Here is a 21,335-nt window from a genome sequence, read left to right as displayed (position 1 = left end):
CAAAAGCCTCTATTATGTATAACAAGTTTTCTCTGGCGTCCCATATTTTCAAAAAGCAGTTATAACAAGTGCAGTTTTATCTCTGGCTCGAGACAAACAAATCAGGGAACTTCTTTTGCCACGGGGGTGAGAGCAGTTTCTGTCGACACCGCCTCATTCACAGCACATCAGCGCGATTATCAGTGTTCAACACAACTCCTGTCAGTGCCTGTCCTCCTACGCGCACACAAACACTCATACGTGCAGATATAAATGCACACATCAAATGCCACCAAAAATAACCTGGCAATGCACCGTGCCCCACTTTTGCAGTGGAGATCCAGTTTAATGAGACAACAAAACACGGCATCAATCATCATTACCTCAACAACTCGCTACGCATGTGTTGCTAAAATCCAGATGTCATGCATGCTTTGATGGGTGTATGTTATTGCATATGTGGCCATGCAAATACGCACACAAACAGGTTTATGGATACGTGTTTGGAGAGTTGACTGTCCTGTCGGCACAGGGAGTCACCTGAGTCACTGGACCATCTGTCATTGGCTGTGCCAGAGCTCAGTTCAGAGAAAAGCTTAAGGCAGCAGATTAAAGACACTTAAAAAGCCAGCCGAGTGCTAATAATATTGCATTAAGAGTAGCTCGCCCAGTTGTTAGAAGACTTTTTGTGTATATTGTGTTCTATTCGGTCAGTCACATGTTGACAGATGGAACTGTGTTGAAAAGGACTAAGGATTTTATGAAAATGAAAGCTTTTAATTTTCAGAATACTTGTAACGGTGATGTTGCCACATTCTTTACTATCCAAGTGTACATTGAAATTATCCATTTATATTCTACATTTTTTGCAACTTTGAAACTTTGATCTTGTTTATTTGTGCTCAGAGAGCACATACTTCTGCCAAGACAGGACAGTTCTTTAAACTTATTATTATAACAATGTTAGATATTTTGCTAATTAACGGGACAAAAAATAATAAAAAACATTTTGGCGGATGCAACAACCTTCATTAAACAGTAGTTGCCAATTACAGTGGTGTATTTGGTCACACATGTCCACAGGGCCCTGCAGCGGTGAAGCCTAACCTTGTTCATGTGGGCAATTGTCTGTGAAAACAGTAGTGTGTGTGAAAATGGGTGGCTACTGTTTTAAATGCAACTCCTTTATGATTAATAATAATAATAATAATCATGTAGCTATCAAGTGCATATTAAAAATCACTTTTACAGTGTTCTCTTTTTTAAAATGGGTCAGCCGAGAGTCAGTCAATGCTTAACTTAGGTTAGCGTAATTAACTAGCTGACAACATCTGATAAATTTCAGCCGGCAAAATTGACAGTTCCTGGTTATAAATGAGAAGTTGCTTTTGTCTACCAATAGCACTGTAACACTTCATATGCATACACATGTGCGAGAATGCAAAGCTTGATGGACATAGCAGCAGTAACGGTACACGGTACACGACCAATTTGCATAAACTAGTACTCTTCGGTTCGGTTCCTTATTAATACTCTTATCGGTTCTTTTTGATTGTATTGTGAGAAAAAAGGCGAGTAAGACAACAATCAATATTACTTTGTCATTCTTATATACGTATATACAAATAGTCTTTCTTGAGCAGCAAAAAAAGAAGTTCCAAAATCTTTAAAATACATTCACAAAAACAATTGGCTAAGTGATAATTAGCTATTCTTATTATCAAACTCCGTATGGCATCGCTAACGTTACCTGCTTTGGACGAGGATGGACGGCTGCTCGCCAAACAGTGGAAAACTGCATGTCTGCAGATTTTTGTTCTGCTTGCTGGCCAAATGTTGTGATACATTGCTGATACATGCCATTAAAATACTCTTTCAAAAGTCAAAAAAATCCCTGAGTGCAACATCGCTGTCTTTTGCAATGTGTTTATCGGGCAAGTTGATATTGCAATGATGATAAAAAAAACAACAACTATATATTGTGCAGCCCTAATGGAGGTGAAATGGTTGTGAAGTGAAGCACTTTTCGTGGTCCCCGGCACTGATAAAGAGATGACGCACAACAAGTTGAAGATGGGAAAAGAAGGAAATCAAAGGCAGCAGAGAATTGTTGTTGCTATAGACTGCGTGTGGCGACAGAAGTATGGGGAGAGCAGATGAAGAGATTTAGATCTTTGAGAAGTTACGAAATGGAGTCAGACAACAAGAGTATTTGTGAGTGAGGGCTCCACAGAGAGAAAGAGAACGAGGCAGCAGAGGGACCCGAGCTGTGGTGGGGGATGCTGAGTGACTGACAGGTTGGTTTTCGGTAGAATAGCAGATTCTGTTGTGACTGATAATAAATCTCCCTTTTCTTCTAACACATGGGTCATTATTACAAACATAGTGGATATATATGCACCCCACACAATGACTGAAACGCACAAAAACACCTGCATGCACAAATATAAACCACCTCCAGATGTGAGGCTTTCTCCCACATCGTCTTGCTCTTTCTTGAAGGTACCTTCCAGCATGAATAAGTATGAGGAAAGACTTTTATATAACCTCAGCAGTGTGTTCTCCCTCGCCTAGGATCCGTGGAGAGTTAAAGGGAAAGCAGTGGAAGCATCAGTAGACAGAGGCAGTGAGATAGAGCAGCAGGCAAGATCTTAAAAGGAAGGTGTGGCTGTTCTAATGTTTTGACTAACAGTCGCAAATTCCCTTTAAATCCAGTCTGCTGGGTGTTCTGTGCCTGCGGCGGGCTGATGATGATGAGAAAAAAGGAGGAGGAGATGAGAGGAAGAGACCAAAGAAGAAGAAAAGAGAGGAAGCCAGCCAACTACTATTTAAAGCTGGGAGAAAAAAAGATTTAGGGCAAGTTTTGGGGAAAGCTCGGAGGAATAAAGCACACTGATGTGATTTTTATTTACAGAGGCAGGAACATCTTTTCAAGTGCTGTATTTTATAAATATGGCCACAGCTATCTTTTTTTTTTTGGTGTTGAGCTTCTTCTTTTTAGCTGTGAGATAAATCTTTAGTTTATATATTGATCTTGCAATTATAGAAGAAAATGTCAGTTATGTGAAGCCGTTATGCCAATCATTTTTCTTTACAGATTGCAGAACAACTGCTGCTATCACATGCTTCCTTCTATGTCTGAATCAGAGTGACAACCACAATGAACATCTGGGCTAAATAGCATATCAGGGAGAAAGCTAGAGAAAATGTTCAATGTTGATTTCAAAGGAACAGTTTTACATTTTGGAAATACACATATTTGTGTTCTTACAGAGAATTACGTGAAAAGATACTCCTCATGTCTGTACAGTAAATATGAAGCTACAGACAGACAGCTGTTGTTATAGGACAGCTTAGGAAACGTCTAGCTCTCACTGAAGATAACAAAATCCACCTACAAGCATCACGAAAACTCAATAATTAACACGTTACATCTTATTTGTTTAATCTGTACAACAAGTGACGGGTAAAAACAACAAGTTCTTGTGTTATGGGGGATTATCTGATGGACTATTCCTTGGTTGAAAGCAGTCATTTTCTAAAAGTATTGTCGCCACCATGAGGTTGCCAAGCATCAGAGATTTTGTTATTCTTGGACAGAGCCAAGCTAGCTATTTTCCATTGTTTCAATGTTTATGCTAAGCTCTGCTAACTGGCTGTAGCTTCATATCTATCCTACAGATATGAGAGTGATGTCGACCTTCTCATCTAACTCTTGACATAAGAGCAAATGTGTGTATTTCCCAAAATGTCATTATTCACATCAAATGTACTTCCTTCTAATTCATAAAATGTGTATATCTAGCCTTAGATAGTGCAGTAAAGCATGGTGTCTCGCCCCTTTCCCATTCTTACATTTACAATGGCCTCTTTGGTCTGGGCCATGTCGGAAATGACGCCGTCTGTGATGATGAGGAGCACATAATACTGAGAGCCGTCCTGCACCGCAGCTGCATACCTGCACACACACAGACACACACAGAAGCACTTTGTTTTGTTGTTGTTGTACTTCAGGTTCATTAAAATCCCTCACAAATACCACTATCCAACAAGTTTGATACAAAGCTGCATACTCTGTTTGATTCAGGGATTAACACCTTTGTTAAAATTCTCTTCATACTTGAGTTCCCCCACTCAAATGCTAAATACCAATACTGGTTGTGTATTCTCACAGCTATGGCGCCCTGCCACAGTTTAAAAAATGTGACTCCATTTTTTATCAGAATGATGTTTTTAATTACAGCAGAGTGTTGGCGTATCAGATGGAGAATTGTGTGGATATGGATCAAACAATGAGACGACGAGAGAAGCAGTGACAGTGAGAGGTGGGTGTCGGGGGCACAAGCATCTACTTGGATCATGTCACAGTTTGCATACTTTATTGCATACTTTTGCATTATGTGTTATCAGTATATTGTATGTATCAGTATGTTGTCAGTATATTGTAATAGCCTCAGGGCCATGTCAGCTAAATATGCCACTAGCTGTCAAAATTGTCCTATTTAAGCATGTTAGATCCTGTCTAATAGAAGATCATATTCTTGATAAACTGTATGCTATCATTGTGGCTGAACAGAATTCTGATCATAAACATCCATTATATCATTGTCAGGTTTGTTGGAAAAGTTTTGGACAATGTCTCCTGCTCTCTGCATGAAAACAGACAGATTTATAAAATATGTTTTTGAGAAAATCTGTGCAGGAGTCACTGTTTTTTTGATAATAATATCATATCCGTGAAAGTACGAGTAGAAATAAACTTTCCAAGACTTTGGTATAATAATAAACCTGACAAATGCAAGGGAGTGGTCTTGTTCTATGTAGTCGTGTCCCTGTTGCTTTGCCTCTTTAATAGGAGCGTTAGCTACTCACCAGCTGCATTGTTCTCTCACCTGGCAACATGATTCACCACAGGAGCGAAGTTAGTTGGCCCGTACAGCTGAACTGTCTTCAGACTCTGGTGGTATGCCTCTAAGATGCCCTCAATACCATCGCAGTACGGATTTTCCATGTCTCCATTCTGAGAAGGAGAGAAACTGTGAAATTCAATTTCATGGACTTGGTGAATGCATTTATCAAACCCCAAGATCTTTATCGAAGTACACTGTTTTCATTAGATTTCATTAACTTGGTTCTCGTAAACCAGGTCATGCTCAAAATCCATAAAGTAGAGTAAACACAATAAATTAGAGCGACTATTCAGTGGCATGCTTTTGGAAGTTGAAAATAAAAAGCATGAAATGGACTTGATAAAGATCCATTGAACTGATGAATCAAAGGTGATAGAAGGAGAGGTAGACTTCACCAGTGGAAACTCGTGTGAAACCCGTCCATCAGGGGGCAGTTTGGCTCCAAAGCCCAAAGCGGGGAACATCTTGTCACTGTCGTAGTCCTGAATGATCTCCCCAACAGCCCTCAGGGCCATGGCGTAGGCGTTCAGCTGGTAGGGGTTCATGTAGTGCAGCGAAGTGGATTGGGACGGATTGCCTGTCGACCAATCAATCAATCTCACGGTCATTGTGGGTATTGAGGGACAAAGATGTCACTTCTAGAATGCAAGATAGTGTTTGTGTGCAATGGTATGACAATAAAAAAAGCTTTTGTTTGCTGCAGCCATGGATCTCAATTACCTTGATTCCTCTACGGTAGAGCTTTCACGTTAAGTCTTCAGAGATGATGAATCATATCTTCAAATTCAAAAGTTTGTGACACAATGAAGGCCAAACCATTGACAAACAGTGGGAGGAAACCCATTGTGAAGCTGATTGCTGAGCTGTTATTATTAGCTGTTCGGGGGAGGAATTTTGCAATAATTGTTTGGGGAATTAAAATTTTCATCTAATAACTATGAGTCACACTAAAGAGCTCTTCCTTGCGGATAAACGTTTTGGAGCGCTGTGCGTTCAGGTATTATTAATGGCATAAGTAGTGTAATTAGTCTTAAGTGTGGTCCTTTCACGACAAGCTGATGGTTTCTTTACCCCACGTGCTTCATTTCATTCGTAGCTAAAAATGCCTGCTATAACCTTTATGTAGAGTGTATTGACAGAGCATCTAGGAGGGCGAGGTATCCAGGAAAGGCTATCACTTAGAGTGACAGTGTGTGTACAGTATGTGCACCGTCTGTTTGATCCTTAGATCGGACATGCCACAGTCAAAGAGCACTACTATCTATTCTTGCCTCCCCATCCACACACTCACACTTTGCCATTCGTATCACTCACCATTAGATGCTGTGAAATCGATGGCCACAGTGAAATTGATCTGTGTCCTACAAGAGGGATGGAGAGGAGGACATGGGGGAAAAAATCAACGACAGAGACCAGCCAGCAATAATAACAAGCCAAGCCTCATTAAATGCTCTCACACACACACACACACACACACACACACACACACACACACGTTTTCTGATACGATAAAAGATGATACCTAGAGGAAGGAACATCATACAAAAAAAGGCAACTATTTTTATTATCATATACTTTCAAACACATCAATTATTTAATTGCCTTTTGGGTTTTCTTTATGCGTCAAGACACAATAGTGCAGTTGCTCAGTTGTCAAATAAGATTACACTTTTAACTGTTTGTCACCTCCCTTGAGAAGGCGTAGTCTCCTTTGAGACATTGAGCTGGGTAACAAGCAATTGATGGAGCACTTAATATCAAATCATAACCCGGGTTCTCTGCTGATGAAGCACTTGCCTCTTCTTGCTAATTTACGACATTGAGACAAGGCCTTTGGGGGCCTTAATGACAGCCTCCTATGAGAGCCATCGAAGAGGAAGGCCAAAGAATAATAAAAAGATTCACATTAACCTTTCAGTGTGGTGTGAGGACAAAGAATATGCAACAGCCGGACCCTGCTAATCTTATCACTGATTACACTTAATTGGTTGTCACAAAATCACCTGAGGATTGCGGCATTACATATCACACGAAAATCCTTATTGTCATGCTTCAAGTAATGCGCTTGCTTCCGGTTAGCCAGAGCACGGACAAATCGGCGTCCTGTGAGGAGAAACTGGAAGGTGTGCGAGACGACGCACACAAAGTTTGTTCTAAACAACATTGGCAGCTCCCGTAGAAGTAAGCGTATGCTACAACAGCGTCAGTTGTGAGTATTATTTTGAAAATTGCCAGGCCTTCTCAGATGGTTCTGTGTAACAAACCATGTGGCGAGTCCATGATCTGAATGAATTGACATCATGATTCTCTATGATTGTCTGGGAAAGCATTTTCTTCTCTTACCAATGCAAATTATTGCTTTTGGCACTATTGAATTTCTTGTAAAAGTGTCCTCAACCACCAAGCCACAAAGTAAGTATGTGTGTGTGATCATCTTTTGTAGACTCTTGCCATTCTGTCGAACCCCTCTAAAAAGAGCCCCACTGACACTTCAAATTGTCTCTGCAGTCTTGTTAAGACTTTAACTGCTACTTTATTAACCCGATAGGAGTGCACTGAACCATGATCAGCGAAGAGAGATGGCCTCTGTCATTATAGTCCAAGCATAACATGCCCTCTCATTCCTTAAGTCTTCCCAGTGCTGCACCCTTGGAGACTGACTTTTGAGTTATTTGAATAGCCACATTTTTCTTGTCAAATGAGACAAAACATCTGCCAGAGTTCCCTTTGCATCACAATGAAAGGTGTAGCAGAAAAATGCTTTAACGGCTAGTTTAGAAATGTCATGTAGACATTTTATGTGTTCTTTCTCAGATGTTAATGCTGCAAAGTGCTTGGTCAGTTTAAGTGACACACTTTCTCAACTTTCATCCATTTACTAAAGAGCAGAGGGCTCCATATTTGCAAGAACCAACTATTCCTCTTCAGTAAGTGCCAGAGTAATGTGAGGGGGCAGACTGATAGGGATCATATTTTTGAAGCAAGGCCACTAAACCTTAGGGTTTTTGTATCATAGATCAGCCAAAACCAGGAACTGTCTGTCAGAGGAATCCGTCACACTTGTCAGCTCTGCCACAGCTCATAAAAACCCATGACAGCCTACCCGCTGTGATGGGACAGTGGAGATCAAAGTAGAGCTCAACCTGCCTGAAAGGCCCCCTTCACCTGAGACATACTTGATATTCACATGTCAACCTCACGCTCTTACACTAAACAGAGGGGGAAGGGTTGTACCTGCAGTGAAGACAGTTTAGCCTGAGCTGGCAAATTTACAATACATTTGGCACATTATTACTACAGACAGCACCGACTGTGAAATGTATATATGGTGCCACTACATGAAAGATAAGGGGATAGAGATAAATGCATTTTAATACAATTTTAATGAAGACTCTAGAATATATATTATACTTGTCATTATCAGTAATGTAGGTTGTTAGGTTTGTTAGGTTGTTTCCAGCAAGCAGTTGTTTTCCGTAAAAAGCTCTGATAGACCCACTGTGTGCTTCCTGCCTAGCACCAAACGGCAGGCAGGCAACGTTAGCGACTACCTGTGTTGCATTTAGCAGCTAAAGAACCACATGTTTTTTTGGTAACCTGTGCAGAGCAAAATAGAGCTGAAAGAAGACGGAACATTTGCAATGCCGCCAGAAACACCGCTCCAATACTAATGTTGCTCAGTGTCTATTGAATGTGTAAACAGGCAATAGTTTGCTAACATGCTCGCCATAACAACTTATCATAAAGTAATATTTACAACATGTTGCGCTGATCCCAAGTCGCAATGAATGAAGGTTAAAGCAAATAGATGTAATCCTCAATACCCCATGAAATGGACAATTTAACTTCAAGCAATCAGTCTTTAATAGTGACCTCAAATTAAATCTGACCACTGCCTTGTCAAATCAACCCTAATTTCTCTCCCTAACTGATATACCATTGGCTTACACTTGAAAATGAAATCTGCACTACTTTGTGTTTAACCTCATTGTTTGTTTATAACAGGAATTGCAAAGAGGCCATTTCTTTCTTTAAGTATGCAGAAAGTCATTCCAACTCACCCGCCTTTGATGTAATCTAAGAAAGTGAACTCTGACTCCACCGAGAACGAGAGCAAGGTCACCTGGAATTAAAGACAAGGAGAAACTTTTGATTAAACATGGTGGTAAGGATCTTTTCTTACTAAATTAATAAAAAACCTCCACAGAACGCTGTGGATCTGCACTTGACACTCAATTTAGTAAAAGATGTGAACCGTGTGGTTTCGGATGACGGATTCATTTACATTGCCAAAGGACAAGTTTGAAGAGAGGATGAGATGCATTTGTCGGCATTACGTGCAGATGCCCACACTGCTGTGTAAGTGGTGTGAAAATTGGTGTCTGAATTGGTCGTTTGTGTCGCTCAGTCTGATCTTGCAGCTATCAAAGTATGTCCTTCGTATAGCCCCTTCATCTTTTATTTTGTCCCACCAAAATACTTTACAGCTACATCTTGCACTATCACTATATACTGTGTAGTATGTAATGGATCGTATGTTTGTGTACAGGAAACGCAAATACACACATATATGACTATTAAGTAAGTTATTTAACTTGAGCTGGATTTCAAAACTATAGCTGAATCAACAAAGCTTATTTTTCAGCTTTTTACCAAATGTTTTAATTAATTGGCATGTACGTGAATTAATTAAGAAATGTACGTCTCCTTTTTTCACAACATATAGAAAGCACAGATTGACGCCAAAACCCGCGTGATAATTAAAGAGGGATTCATTTAACAGAAGAGAAGTATGTGAACCACAAAAAAGAGACACAGTCTCAGTCCTGGTTTGCTGCTGGAGCCATACTTACTGTCCCAGAGTTGACATATTTCTTTTTCTTCATTTTCTTCTTGGCATTAATCACCTAAAAAACAAGAGGTACAGGTATTCTAAAATGAAGATATTTTGGCCACAATTTAGGCAAAAAAAAAAAGCGTAGAATTAACTTTGTGGCTTTTAAGCAAAAATATAACCATATAGTATTTGACATGATTATTTAATATACAAGATGGGCATTATTCACATAAATACATAAAATGCAAATTACTATATCTACACGCACCGTATATAGGTGTGTAAATCAGTGTCCGTAATACAATATTTGAAATATTTTAGTTTTTTCCAAAAATGGTTACAAAATCTTACAATAAACAAGTATCTAAAATATGTATTTAAATAACCTCACCTAATAATTTAACAGGTATGTGAAAAAACAATTTTAAAATTCCATCTAAAACAAACCTGTCAATTTTCCCAAGCTAGTCTCTTCAGCTCTTCAGCCTATTCTAATGAGCCTGCATGTGACATTGGAAGGGGAACTGAATCTGAATGGCTTGTTTGTGGGTTGGTAGGCACACCAGTTACCCAAATGTTTGTGCATAAGCACTGAAAAAGTTCATGATATGACCCCTTCAAGGAATGTGCAAAGGTGAGGTTGTGTGTGCACAAGGTAACATATGTGTATTAGAGGAAATTGTAGCTCATGTAAGAAAATAGAAACACTTCACCTTGAATATCTTATACACGTCAATCACACAATTACAGGGGACATGTTTGGACATTTAAACACAAACCTGAGGCAACAAGAATCAATGGATGAGACAGGCTTAAACTGCAAGACTTACATGTACTGTACCGGTATTCCCCCAGCCCCAGAACAAGAGAGAAATGTCAATCCGGAGACCAAAGACGTCTCAGCTCATTACCTCGATCCTCTATGGCTGCTAGGCATGAAAGTGACAGCCCCTAATTTAATATGGAGGGATGACAATTTGTCTGACACACTAAACAATCTGCTGATGCAAAAACTAAAGGGCCTTTCAGTCTCACTGGGAGGTATCAAGAGTAGCGTATAATGGAGCTGACATCCAAAAGACAGGTATTTGTCCTTCGACTGGAGGCCACCACAGAAGCCTAAAGCAATTAACATGTCCTCCTTTATGGTGAGATTTTGACTTTCAAATGTTTTTATTTTTGCTTTTAACAAAGGGTTATGTTCAATGGTAGCCTTCATTCTCAATCTAACAGTAGCATATATTCTGCTCTTGACAAAATAAATTGTGATTTTACACAGGACACATCTGTCATTTCCAGGCCTTGCCCATCACCCTTGGATTCTGGGACCAGAGTTGGATTTGTAATTTGCATACAAAGCTGCATTGTGTGCTGTTAAGGGACATGTTAAGCTATCCCATGAGAAGTACTGAGAAATAGCTATTATAACACTAAATCCCCGGATTGTTTTTCCATTTATCCTGTTTCACACTGCTGCTAATAGCTCCTTTTCCTTGTGTGTCAGTGTGCAGCTCATTATAGTTTCAAAATAAATCCAATAACAAAAAAGGATTTGTGCAGAAGAAATATTTAATTGGATGTTTAACCATAAATGAATTAGGAATGTGAGGAAGAACTTTTACGTGACGTTTTTTGTAACTGTTGACTAAATGCAGGGTTAGAAGATGGAGAGGAATGCGTTAGAGTAATGGAAAACAGTGCAACAGTGATGTCAGAGATAGAAATGTCACTCGTGTCAGAAATGGGATCCAAGACGACGCACTGCGTGGAGAGACTCCAGATCTCAGGAACCAACAGACAATGTGAAAACACTGGCATTACTCACCTCGTAGACATTAAACTGGCTCTGCCCCCGAGCTAGCTCTCGGTAGCTGGTTGTAAAATCCCCAATGAAGTCATGGCTGGGAAGAGGAATAAAAGGAGACAACACAAATGAGTAGGAAAAAAACGACAGGTACAAATAACAGGACGGATGTCAGGAAGGAAATGATCGGTTCCTATGGTAAATATTTCTGAAAACAGTAAACTTGGCTTAAGTTTGAGTTAATTTTTTCTGCAATCACACTCACCTGCCATCCCTATCCCAATCGTACACCTCCACCTTGATAGTTCTGGGAAAAATAACAACACACACACACACACACACAAAAACACACACACAATCAGGTTAGATTTTAAAGCAGCATGGCAGATGGTAAACAATCCTACAAGGTCTATTCAGTAGCTCGTTCTGGAGCTTTCAATCACACCAGTCAAGCATGGATGTGCCATCCATCAAAAATAAACTAATTCAAACAAGATGGGCAGAAAATAATCTGAGACGATGTCTGTCTGCTTCAAAATGATCCCCCCCCCCACAGCTTTAGTAGAGGTCAAATGGTTCCTCTTAAATATTGTTTGACATTCGTTGACTCGCTTGATGTAGGAATGCTGTCTTAAAAGATAGAAATTAAAAGAAAAACATACTTTGGAGGCCAACATGTAACATTGTCAGATAATTTAAGGAATACAGTGCATGTCTGATTAGGTGCCACAGTACCATCCTGCTGGGGAAAAGTAACCTCTCTCCTCAGCAACAACTTCATTAGCTGCATTAACGCTTTTATAATTAACAAAGACATGGAGACAGCAGCCACGAGTGTGTGTTTATTGTTTCATGCCAACTTTGAGCCTTTGTACCACTCAATAATATCATTATTGAGTGGTACAAGGAAAAGTGTATTTATGTATTTACCTAAAAGAGATTGTTGTTCAGTTTGGTGTTTGAATGACTGAATGATTCAATGGGTTCACTGGATCCCAAAGCTACTACGTGGAACTTTCATTATGTGTTGATTTTGATAGTCCCAATGGACGAAGGCGGTAGTTTTTCTCCTGGCCAGAGGAGCCGCAGAGGAGCCGCAGAGGAGCCGCAGAGGAGCCACTGTTGTTGAGCCACTGTAGAGAGTCTAAGCTGGAGGAGTTTCTGGTGAACCTGCATGATTTTGTCTGATTTTGCACGGAATCCGACCTGGTGGCACCGATGACGAGCATTAAGATTAACAATATAAAAATAGCCAATATTTTCGCTGAATGTCTCATTTACTTATGTAGGTCATAGAGCCATCAGTATTAAATTGAGATTGAAATGTCATAACCTGTTAAAAGTTCCCTCACAGTAACTTTAAGTAATTATCGGTCTATTTAAAACATAGCTATTTTTAAATATTATACTAGAGCTCATTGATATCTTTTCATTGAAAAGTAAGTGTTTTGAATTGGTGCCATGGGAACCCTGAAATTGACTAAAATTGATGTCACTTGGTTTTCAAACTGGGATATTTGCCAGCTTTATAAAAGGCTGAGCAGCTGGTTGCACATTAAAAGAGGAAAAAGTCAACTTGTGTAAATCGTAGCTTGCAAACTGCAGCACGTGTTATCTTCCAGCCTTCACAAGAACATCAGAAAAAAAGACACTGATGACATTTTGCACAAATGCAACTGAAACAATGTCCCTGCAGAGTGCAGAAAAAAACTTTTGTTTGCCACTTTCACTCCTGAGTCACATTGATCTCACCCCCATGTCTCCCCTCTCCTCCCCACTTTGTCTTTCACATGTACTGACACCAGCCCAGATCCAAAGAAAATGGCAGCAAGCGGCACATCAGAGACTCTTTCCCCGTCACTGAGGAAATGAAAGATGCCTGAAATAAGCACAACTTCCTCCCTGCCACCTGTCATTCTGTGGTAACAGTTTGTTCTTTTGAGGTTATCTTCAAGGCTGTGAGAGAGAAAAAATGTGCAGGTGGAGGAAACATGATGCTTCTCTTCCAGCGTGGAAAAAGAGGGAATAGGTATATGGATGCAGAAAGCCAGTTTTCCCTTACCGTGACCAATCCATCTGCACTGCAAGTGGTTTGGTACTCAAAGTACCAGGAAGCTGTCATCGTACCGACTCCAGCATGTACCATCATTTTATTTCATATGCTTACTTACAGCTACATCAAAAGACTCAGATAATTAAGTGGCCCCTTGAATTCTCAGAACAATATACACTCCAAAACGAATCTGCCACAGATATCCTCAGCTATAATTTTAAGGCACCTTTAATAAACATGACTCATCTTCCATAATAGAGCCGCATATAATTAAGGGGAAAAAGGAGACTGCATTTGACACGGAAATATTTTTCAGCTCCAATGACGGATCTCTTTGATCTTTTGCCAGAGACGGAAATAGACTACGCTTGAGTCACCTGAGCTGGCATGTTACCGAGAAAGAACTGATCCTTGTTTTTAATGAATTATCGGCATAGGAAAACATACCTTACGTACCACCTACACAGAAGAAACACAGCATAGAGGTGGGTTTGAACGATGCATACATACAGTAAAGAGATGAATAATGGAAATTTAGATTTCTGTTATTCAACAAGTTGGTCATTCTTCACACTCCCTCATCCTCCCTAACTCACTCGTCTGGAACAGAGCCTTTGATATATTGGATTTCTGTTTTTTTCTTTGGTTACACTGCAAGTATATCTGCCTTTGCTGTCTGTCATCAGTTGTTCTCCTCCTTCATTTCTCCTCCTGTCCTCCTCCCTTATCCCTTTCCCTATTTGCTTTCCTTCCTTCTAGTTTCCTCTTCTTTGCCAAAATGTAGTCTTCCAGAGCTGTGTGTGTGTGTGTGTGTGTGTGTGTGGGGAGAGATGGATTTTGCTCGCTGTCACTAGAGACTCAACTGGATCCTGCCACTTGAAGGACAGTCTGCCTAATCAGTGCGCCACCCAGTCGCCAGCCAACACATTTGGAAGGTGGAGTGTTTTTTATCCTTGACTGTGTTTGCAAGATATTCTAAAAGGTTATCAACGGATTACTGATTAAAATATGGTAGACGGATAGCCCTTGGCGAATCTGGCGATGATTCAGATCTGGGATTTATGGGTGTTGTTTCTAACAAGCAACACTTTAATATTGATAGATTTTATACAGCAACAATTGTGCTCGGTCCAGTAGTCTTTAGCCTTTGTTCAGGGTTGCTGCACATTGTTATGGATGTTTCCTTCGTCGCAGAACAATTTAACATCATAGATATATTTTTTCACCAACAAAAAAATGTTATTACCCAAATCCTGTTCTTTGTAAAAGTGGTTGTTAGGGATGCACTGGTCCCGATACACAAAAAACTTGTATTATACAGATACAATCTAAAATTGATATCCTCACTCTTTGGGATCATTTTATGTGCAGTGAGTGTTAAATGAGGCTGTAACTAGGCTTCACTTAACTAAAAGAGGAGAGAATACCTTTATTCCAATATGACAATATGATTATTATGGGAATGATATTGTTCTTGATGGTGTGGAACATTGTCTTGTTACTGTAAAATTGTCAAGTAACTGTATCTAATAGGAATTGGTCATGCCTCAGGTGCCAATGTGCTGTATTGGATCGATAGATTGGTCATAGCGTTTGGATACCTGCTCCTTACGTTGCCAGGTTGTATACGACAAATGCGCAGGTTGTTTTTTATTTGCTTATACGGCAGCAGTCCAGTCAGACCACCACACCTAAATCATTGCTGTCAAAGAAACGTTTTCAAATGTGTTGAGAAGTCTAACTAATTTCAAATGAGTGAAGGACTTGACTTGGAAACAGGTTTGGATGCACGTTCTTGTTTTTGTAACAGCACTTTACTTCAGGCACAAAAAACTGAACATGCAGCGTTTCACTGACCTTAAACAAATGTGAATGGACGAGGCAGATGGTCTGCCAAAATGCAGAGTGCAGCTGTCAATGAGATCTCTACATCCACATCCCATGTGTAACATCCTCTGACTTGAGAGTTTGAAAAAGAGTTTCTTGAGAATAGTTCCATGTATACTGGTCTGAAGTGCCTCCCACATAATGAAAGGAATACAATAAAAAATGGATCCCACATGTGTAGCCTATCAGAGTTAATTGCATTTTGCTCCAGCAGGAAGAATAGAGTGCAGCACTATTTTCAGGTGTTCCAGTGCTTATTGTCGATCGAGAGAGACTTATCTAGTTAGAGAACAGTAAATCAGCAGTAGGTCTCACTCTCAACTCTCAACTCCAAGACAGAGGTGCTTCAATGCCTTTTCAACATGTGCTGGCGTGAGAGAGAGTATAGAGTGAGTACCAACTCAGATAACGAGTAGTCATCTGCATCTTGTGCAACTCACGGTATTTATTTATCTTTATGTATTTATTCAACCGTTTTTTAGACATGGTGCTCCATTTGAGTTTTAAGGTCTCTTTTTCAAAGGGGTCCTGGCCAAGATGGCAGCATACAAGATTCACTTATAAAAGCACACATAAAAGACTAAAGATTAAAAATCTTTTTTTGAAAAAGGCTTCACCAAGTTGGCAGTGCCATTCAGTACCAGGACAAATACAGTCGGTGTTAAAATAGTTGGTCTGGTAAATTTCTAAAATAACAGAGAGTTTAAAGCATTTCTGTAGCTCATACCAACATTATGGTGTTCAGAACTTGTCCACATGATCAAAGGTTGTAGCCACTGATAGTTTTGGGAGTCACTAGAGAACATATGGAGGCAGTTTGTGCAATATGGCAGAAAAATGTACCAATGTACCATAACGATATGGAGGACAAACCAACTTTCACAAACAAACTGGACCTTCTGCAGACCTCCAGACCGACTTTGCTTAATTATTTTTAATCTGTTTGTTATGATCTGCAAAGTTAGTTAGGGGTTGGTTTTCATCCAACTACAAAGTGACGATTCTCATTTTAGAGTTTAATAGGAATATAACATTAGCAGTATTGAACACCACGCACTCTTCACACCAACCATACTTTTTATACAATGTAAACTATGTATCTTGCATAAGTTGTCTATCAATACAGTGAAGAACCACTTAGAAAAATCAAGGTCTTAAGTTATGTCTTATAGCGCTTTTTTTTCTTCTTGACATAATGATGGAGAGCATGTCACAATATGTATGATAGGAGTCTGTGAGAGTGTAAATGGGTCCTGCAGTGGACCAAGAGGACAAAAGGAAACAATATTGTTGCACGGCGGTCTTAGCTCTCTAACTCGTTTAAACATAGACTTTTGATTCATGTAATATAAATTGGTCTGAACTGATTAAACATATATTTTTAGGGTACCACATTAGCACTTTTCCAATCACTGAAAGCGCTCCATCAGTTGATGGATGTAAACAATAATTACAGACATAAAAAAACTGTCAGCTTGGATGATAATGTGACATCGCAGAGGTTGAAAAAAAATCTATTTATATGGGTCCTAAGACATAATTAAAAAGAGACACACACCTTCCCACTCAGCCCAAACACAAAAACACTGGTGCAAAGTTTATTCCTCACCCACGCACAAGTATAAAACCTGTTTATAGCGTTGTCTTGGTGATATTTCAAGACTTCTTCAGCTCGTGGCTTGTCACTTCATATTATACTAAGATGTGTGCGTGTGGTTGTGTGTGCGCTCACATGCTATGGCACAGGAAAGAAGTGTATTTGATGCCCTGCTCAGTTCCTTGTGCATGATTGGCTCTGACTGGACAGTGAGCCCTTCTTGAGCTTGCGTGTGATTGGCTGGCTCACTCAAATTCAGCTTATATTTCAAATACTTCTTGAGACAACCCAAACAATATTCCTGTTCTCGTCTGTCTGTTTGGGAATTCTCTCAGCTTTCTGAGCACACACCAGGTTCTCAGCACTGTCAGTAATTAGGGTTTGACTGCATACAAAGATGATAGGACAGACACCTTTGTGGGAGAGATGAGAGAAGGGGGAGAGGCAGACAAAAGACACGGTATGCCACGTGAAATATTTCCCCTCACATAAGTAATCTGTCTGTCATTCCTTTTTCATCTTCCCTCACAGCTCCGTCATGATTTAGCTTGTTTTCTTCCCAGCACCGTGTTTTAAATTAGAGGCAGGCAGATAAGCTGGGGGAGAACTGAATTCATATCCCCTCTGACACAACATGTTTACATTAATTATGTGGCAACTGGGAAAAGCAACCCCTTATTATTTTCAAATATGTATTCAGTAATGTGGTCAGAGTTTTCGAAGTATAAAAGCAAAGCAATAATAAATGGACCAAATTATAGGCTTCTAAGGGTATTAAATGTTTTTGCTGCCATATTCCCTCATATCATCTTTTTTCTAATATTGTTTGTTTTGCACTCCTATCATCAATTATCTGACCAATTCTTCGTAATTTTTGAAACAGCGGGTCCTTTTTTCATTCAGAGGTCGACACCAGCAAGCTTCTCGTGTCGGGCCTGCTGCCTTTGATTTTGCTGAAATGAAAACTGTCACAAGTAGCTAGTTAACTAAGCTAACTATAGCTCCATGAGACGTTTGACATCGCTGTCTCCAACTGATTTATTTTAACAGGACAATCTTGTCAACGGGTTTTAAAGATGTAATGCTTGGCTACAGATGGTATAATACTAAAGACTGAGGCTAAAGCTCCAGTTTAAAAGTCAGCATCCTCATCAGTTGATGATCTATGGAAATGGAGATGAACATTGTTCTTGTCGTTTCCATGAAGAGCTTGTTCGTACTAACTTCATAGATGACAGGGAAACATATTTTTATCTGGATTACGGTTGCTGTTTTAAACTGTGTAAATTGAACTGGCTTCCCCTCTTTGCGGACTTCCGCAGACTCATTTGAAATGTATTTGTGGTACATCAAAAGCGAATGTAATTTGTTGGAGACATGGCTATCTGGACATGCCAACGTTTGCGGCCTATAACTAATTGTAAGTGTTATAATAGTACATTTATGTGGCTCAGAGATTACATCTGAGGAGAACAGTGTTAACAGAAACACCACAAGGAGGTCGTTGGAGATTAGAGAGGCTCATTGCGCCTGACTCGTACTTCTCTAGCAAAGATCGATACTAAGGGATGTCCTAAGCGCACAGTAGCAGAAATAATGTGACAGTAGAAAGAATTGGAGGCTTAACACTGCACCATGTTGAATTGATTTCCGCTGGTTAAACTTATTGTCGCACAGGGTGTAGTCATGCCTGCCATCATTATGCAGTTTGTCAGTCAGAGCGACTTTCATTAGAGCCATGAAGGCAGTTGATAGATTGAGAAAACAGAAACCAATGAAGGCAGAATATGTCAATGAGTTCAACATTCAAGGTGTGTGCAAGTTTTACCTGTGTGTGTGTATGTGTGTGTGTGATAAGGTAAATATTGAGGGGATCAATGCATCAGCAAGGAAAAGGCAACCAGATGTGGGGATCAGAAGGTGTAAAGAACAGGCGGAGGTTGTGTTGTACCTGTCGTAGTCTCCATTGCAGAGCGCTCGTACTGGGATAGTGAAAGGCTGCCACACTGGATTTAATGTGTTCTTCACCACCTCTGTTTTATGGCAGATAGTAAACCTAGAGCAGGAGAGAAGTTAGGAAATAATATGGTCAAAAAGAGGCAGAGAAAATAATCATATGAATATTTGTTAATTACACAAGCCAGGTAGAGAGATGAATATGCAAATAAGGGGAGGATCAGGCAACTGAAGAGACGGAGGTAACAGCAAAGACAATGTCAAATTCTACAGTGACTGGAGAGATGCTTTAAATAGGGCTGTACCGAGCTTTGTTTACCGCTTGGCCTGTCTCCCAGCTATATTGGGTTTTGGACCACAGAGAATAATTTGATATTTCAGTCTGGCTTTTAAATCCTTTCCCTCGACCTCAAGTATGACAATGATATGTAAATGGGTTTTCTCTGATATCCAAAATGCTTTGCAGAGTAGAGCCACATAAATTCCTATCAATTACCCCCCCTCCCCAAATACCCTCTCAAAAAGCAACAAGGCAAAGCCTTGGATTACTTGTGCTCCACAAAGTGCCTTGAGCCTTTTAAAACCGTGTTAGTCCTTTAGCTGCACAGGCCTCTAATTTGTAACCCCCTCTGGCACCAACACCAGATACTTGTAGCACATTTGTGGGTATCCATTTCCCACCCTGGTATGTATAAAAAAAATACTGAGAAAAGCTGGAAGACGGCTAATGAAGCACTTGCTAAAGAATCTCCGGACAGATAGAGCTGACGCTGCTGCAACTGCACGGCCCCTTGGGGGAGGCTGAGCAGCACTCTGGGAAGGCGTGAGGAAACAGGGGAGTGCACCACTATGTGACAGCGCTTTTCCTACGGATGGAAAAATGCAGATTGTGTTTTGTTATTCTTGCTTTTATGCTTTTGAATTTTTATTTTTATTTTTTTACATTAATTGCCTCTCTTTCCTTTTCGCTCTCCTTGAGTCATTTAAGAAAGGCATAGTCGTGGGAGTTGTGTTGTGATGTGAACAGGATACATGCCTCTGTATGCAGCCTCTTAAGTTGTGCATGCCTCAGTAACCTCTGCAGCTCTATTCTCATACTGTACATATACTTATCATCCCTCTCTACTGTATCTCCTCTAATGATACCCCTCTTTTTCCCTCCCACTCTTCCCCAGATGATTTCCATAATATCTCTGTAACTTTTATGATATTAGGATACTAGCACTTGCAGCTGCCTTGAAAAAAAAAAACACAAGCACTCACGTTCCGTCCTCGTTGCTTCTATAGAAGACCATGAAAGGGTCCGACTTGCCAAAGAAGTCCTTCTTGTCTAGCTTGTTGGCACAGAACTGCATTGTGGCGCTGTCCTGCAGGGATGCATGGAGATGCGGGGAGAGAAGTGTGAGATAGGGTTGGGGGAGGGTATGTCATAACTTCTTCATGATAAAAGAATGTAAGGTATTATTTATGTGGCCTATTTTGTCTTCTTCCAGGCTTATAGTGGGACAACAGATGGAGGAAGCTTTCTGTGCATCACACAATAGGATAGTGTATACTGCATGAATACTGTAATCTGTAATGCGTGTATGAGTGTGTGTTTATCCTTATTTGTATTCCTTGGCACATTGTGAATCTTGTCACAAGGTAATGCAAAATGTTCAAAGTTAAGGACCATAACTGTTAATGAACATGATTAGGTTGAAGACCTACAGTGAATGTTCAGTTGGCTGATTATTTCAATCTTTTTTTGTCAACATGTCACATCACAGCCACCATGTTTCACCAGCTAACTGCTGGAGATGAGCACAATTAGTTTCAGCAGGGGTGTAAGACTAGTAGGACTCCATGTCCTGCCAAGTAGATGCTCACACACAAGCACACAGAGAGTGTTCAACAACACCTCATACAAATACCCACACATGTATACACAGCTACCGGAAAGAACGGTTCGGAGAACTATTTTATGAATCACGTTACACAAAGGAAAAATGCTCCTTTCTCATTTGTATGAGGATGTACATATATGACTTCATTGTTTTAGTCTGTGTCGTGTGAATGTCACCTGCTTCCACTCTATGAACTACTGGCAGTCAGCCTGCCATACACTCTAGCTTTATCTATAATCATGTGTTCAAGTATGCAGGCATTGTAATACCGAACCATAGTACTGTGTCCACCCACCTGCTAACAGTGCCAGCTGCTTACCAAGTCTAATTCTAGCATGAGTAATAGTCATCAAGCTAACTTCTTCTGATATCTGTCACAACATCTGGAAAGCATCACATGCATCAAGTATATTTCAGCCTCAGAGA

At 40.1% G+C, this 21,335-nt stretch overlaps 1 protein-coding gene across 2 annotated transcripts in view; it reads right to left on the bottom strand.

Annotated features, from left to right (window-relative positions):
* cpne5b (copine Vb) overlaps positions 1 to 21,335 on the bottom strand; it is a 90,023-nt gene that overhangs the window by 5,145 nt on the left and 63,543 nt on the right. For both annotated transcript variants that reach the window (XM_076096312.1, XM_076096311.1), the window contains 10 exons: positions 20,287 to 20,390; positions 19,019 to 19,123; positions 11,796 to 11,837; positions 11,552 to 11,627; positions 9,743 to 9,796; positions 8,951 to 9,012; positions 6,204 to 6,250; positions 5,285 to 5,466; positions 4,872 to 4,999; positions 3,835 to 3,937 (listed from right to left, as the gene is read on the bottom strand). In XM_076096312.1, the coding sequence (XP_075952427.1) occupies positions 3,835 to 3,937; positions 4,872 to 4,999; positions 5,285 to 5,466; positions 6,204 to 6,250; positions 8,951 to 9,012; positions 9,743 to 9,796; positions 11,552 to 11,627; positions 11,796 to 11,837; positions 19,019 to 19,123; positions 20,287 to 20,390 (903 nt within the window). The remainder of the gene's footprint in view (positions 1 to 3,834; positions 3,938 to 4,871; positions 5,000 to 5,284; positions 5,467 to 6,203; positions 6,251 to 8,950; positions 9,013 to 9,742; positions 9,797 to 11,551; positions 11,628 to 11,795; positions 11,838 to 19,018; positions 19,124 to 20,286; positions 20,391 to 21,335) is intronic.

The sequence above is a fragment of the Anarhichas minor genome, unplaced genomic scaffold (assembly GCF_050575085.1).
Source record: "Anarhichas minor isolate MPS153535 unplaced genomic scaffold, ASM5057508v1 ptg000021l, whole genome shotgun sequence".
NCBI classification, from domain to species: domain Eukaryota; kingdom Metazoa; phylum Chordata; class Actinopteri; order Perciformes; family Anarhichadidae; genus Anarhichas; species Anarhichas minor.
This window is presented reverse-complemented; position numbering and strand designations above follow the sequence as displayed.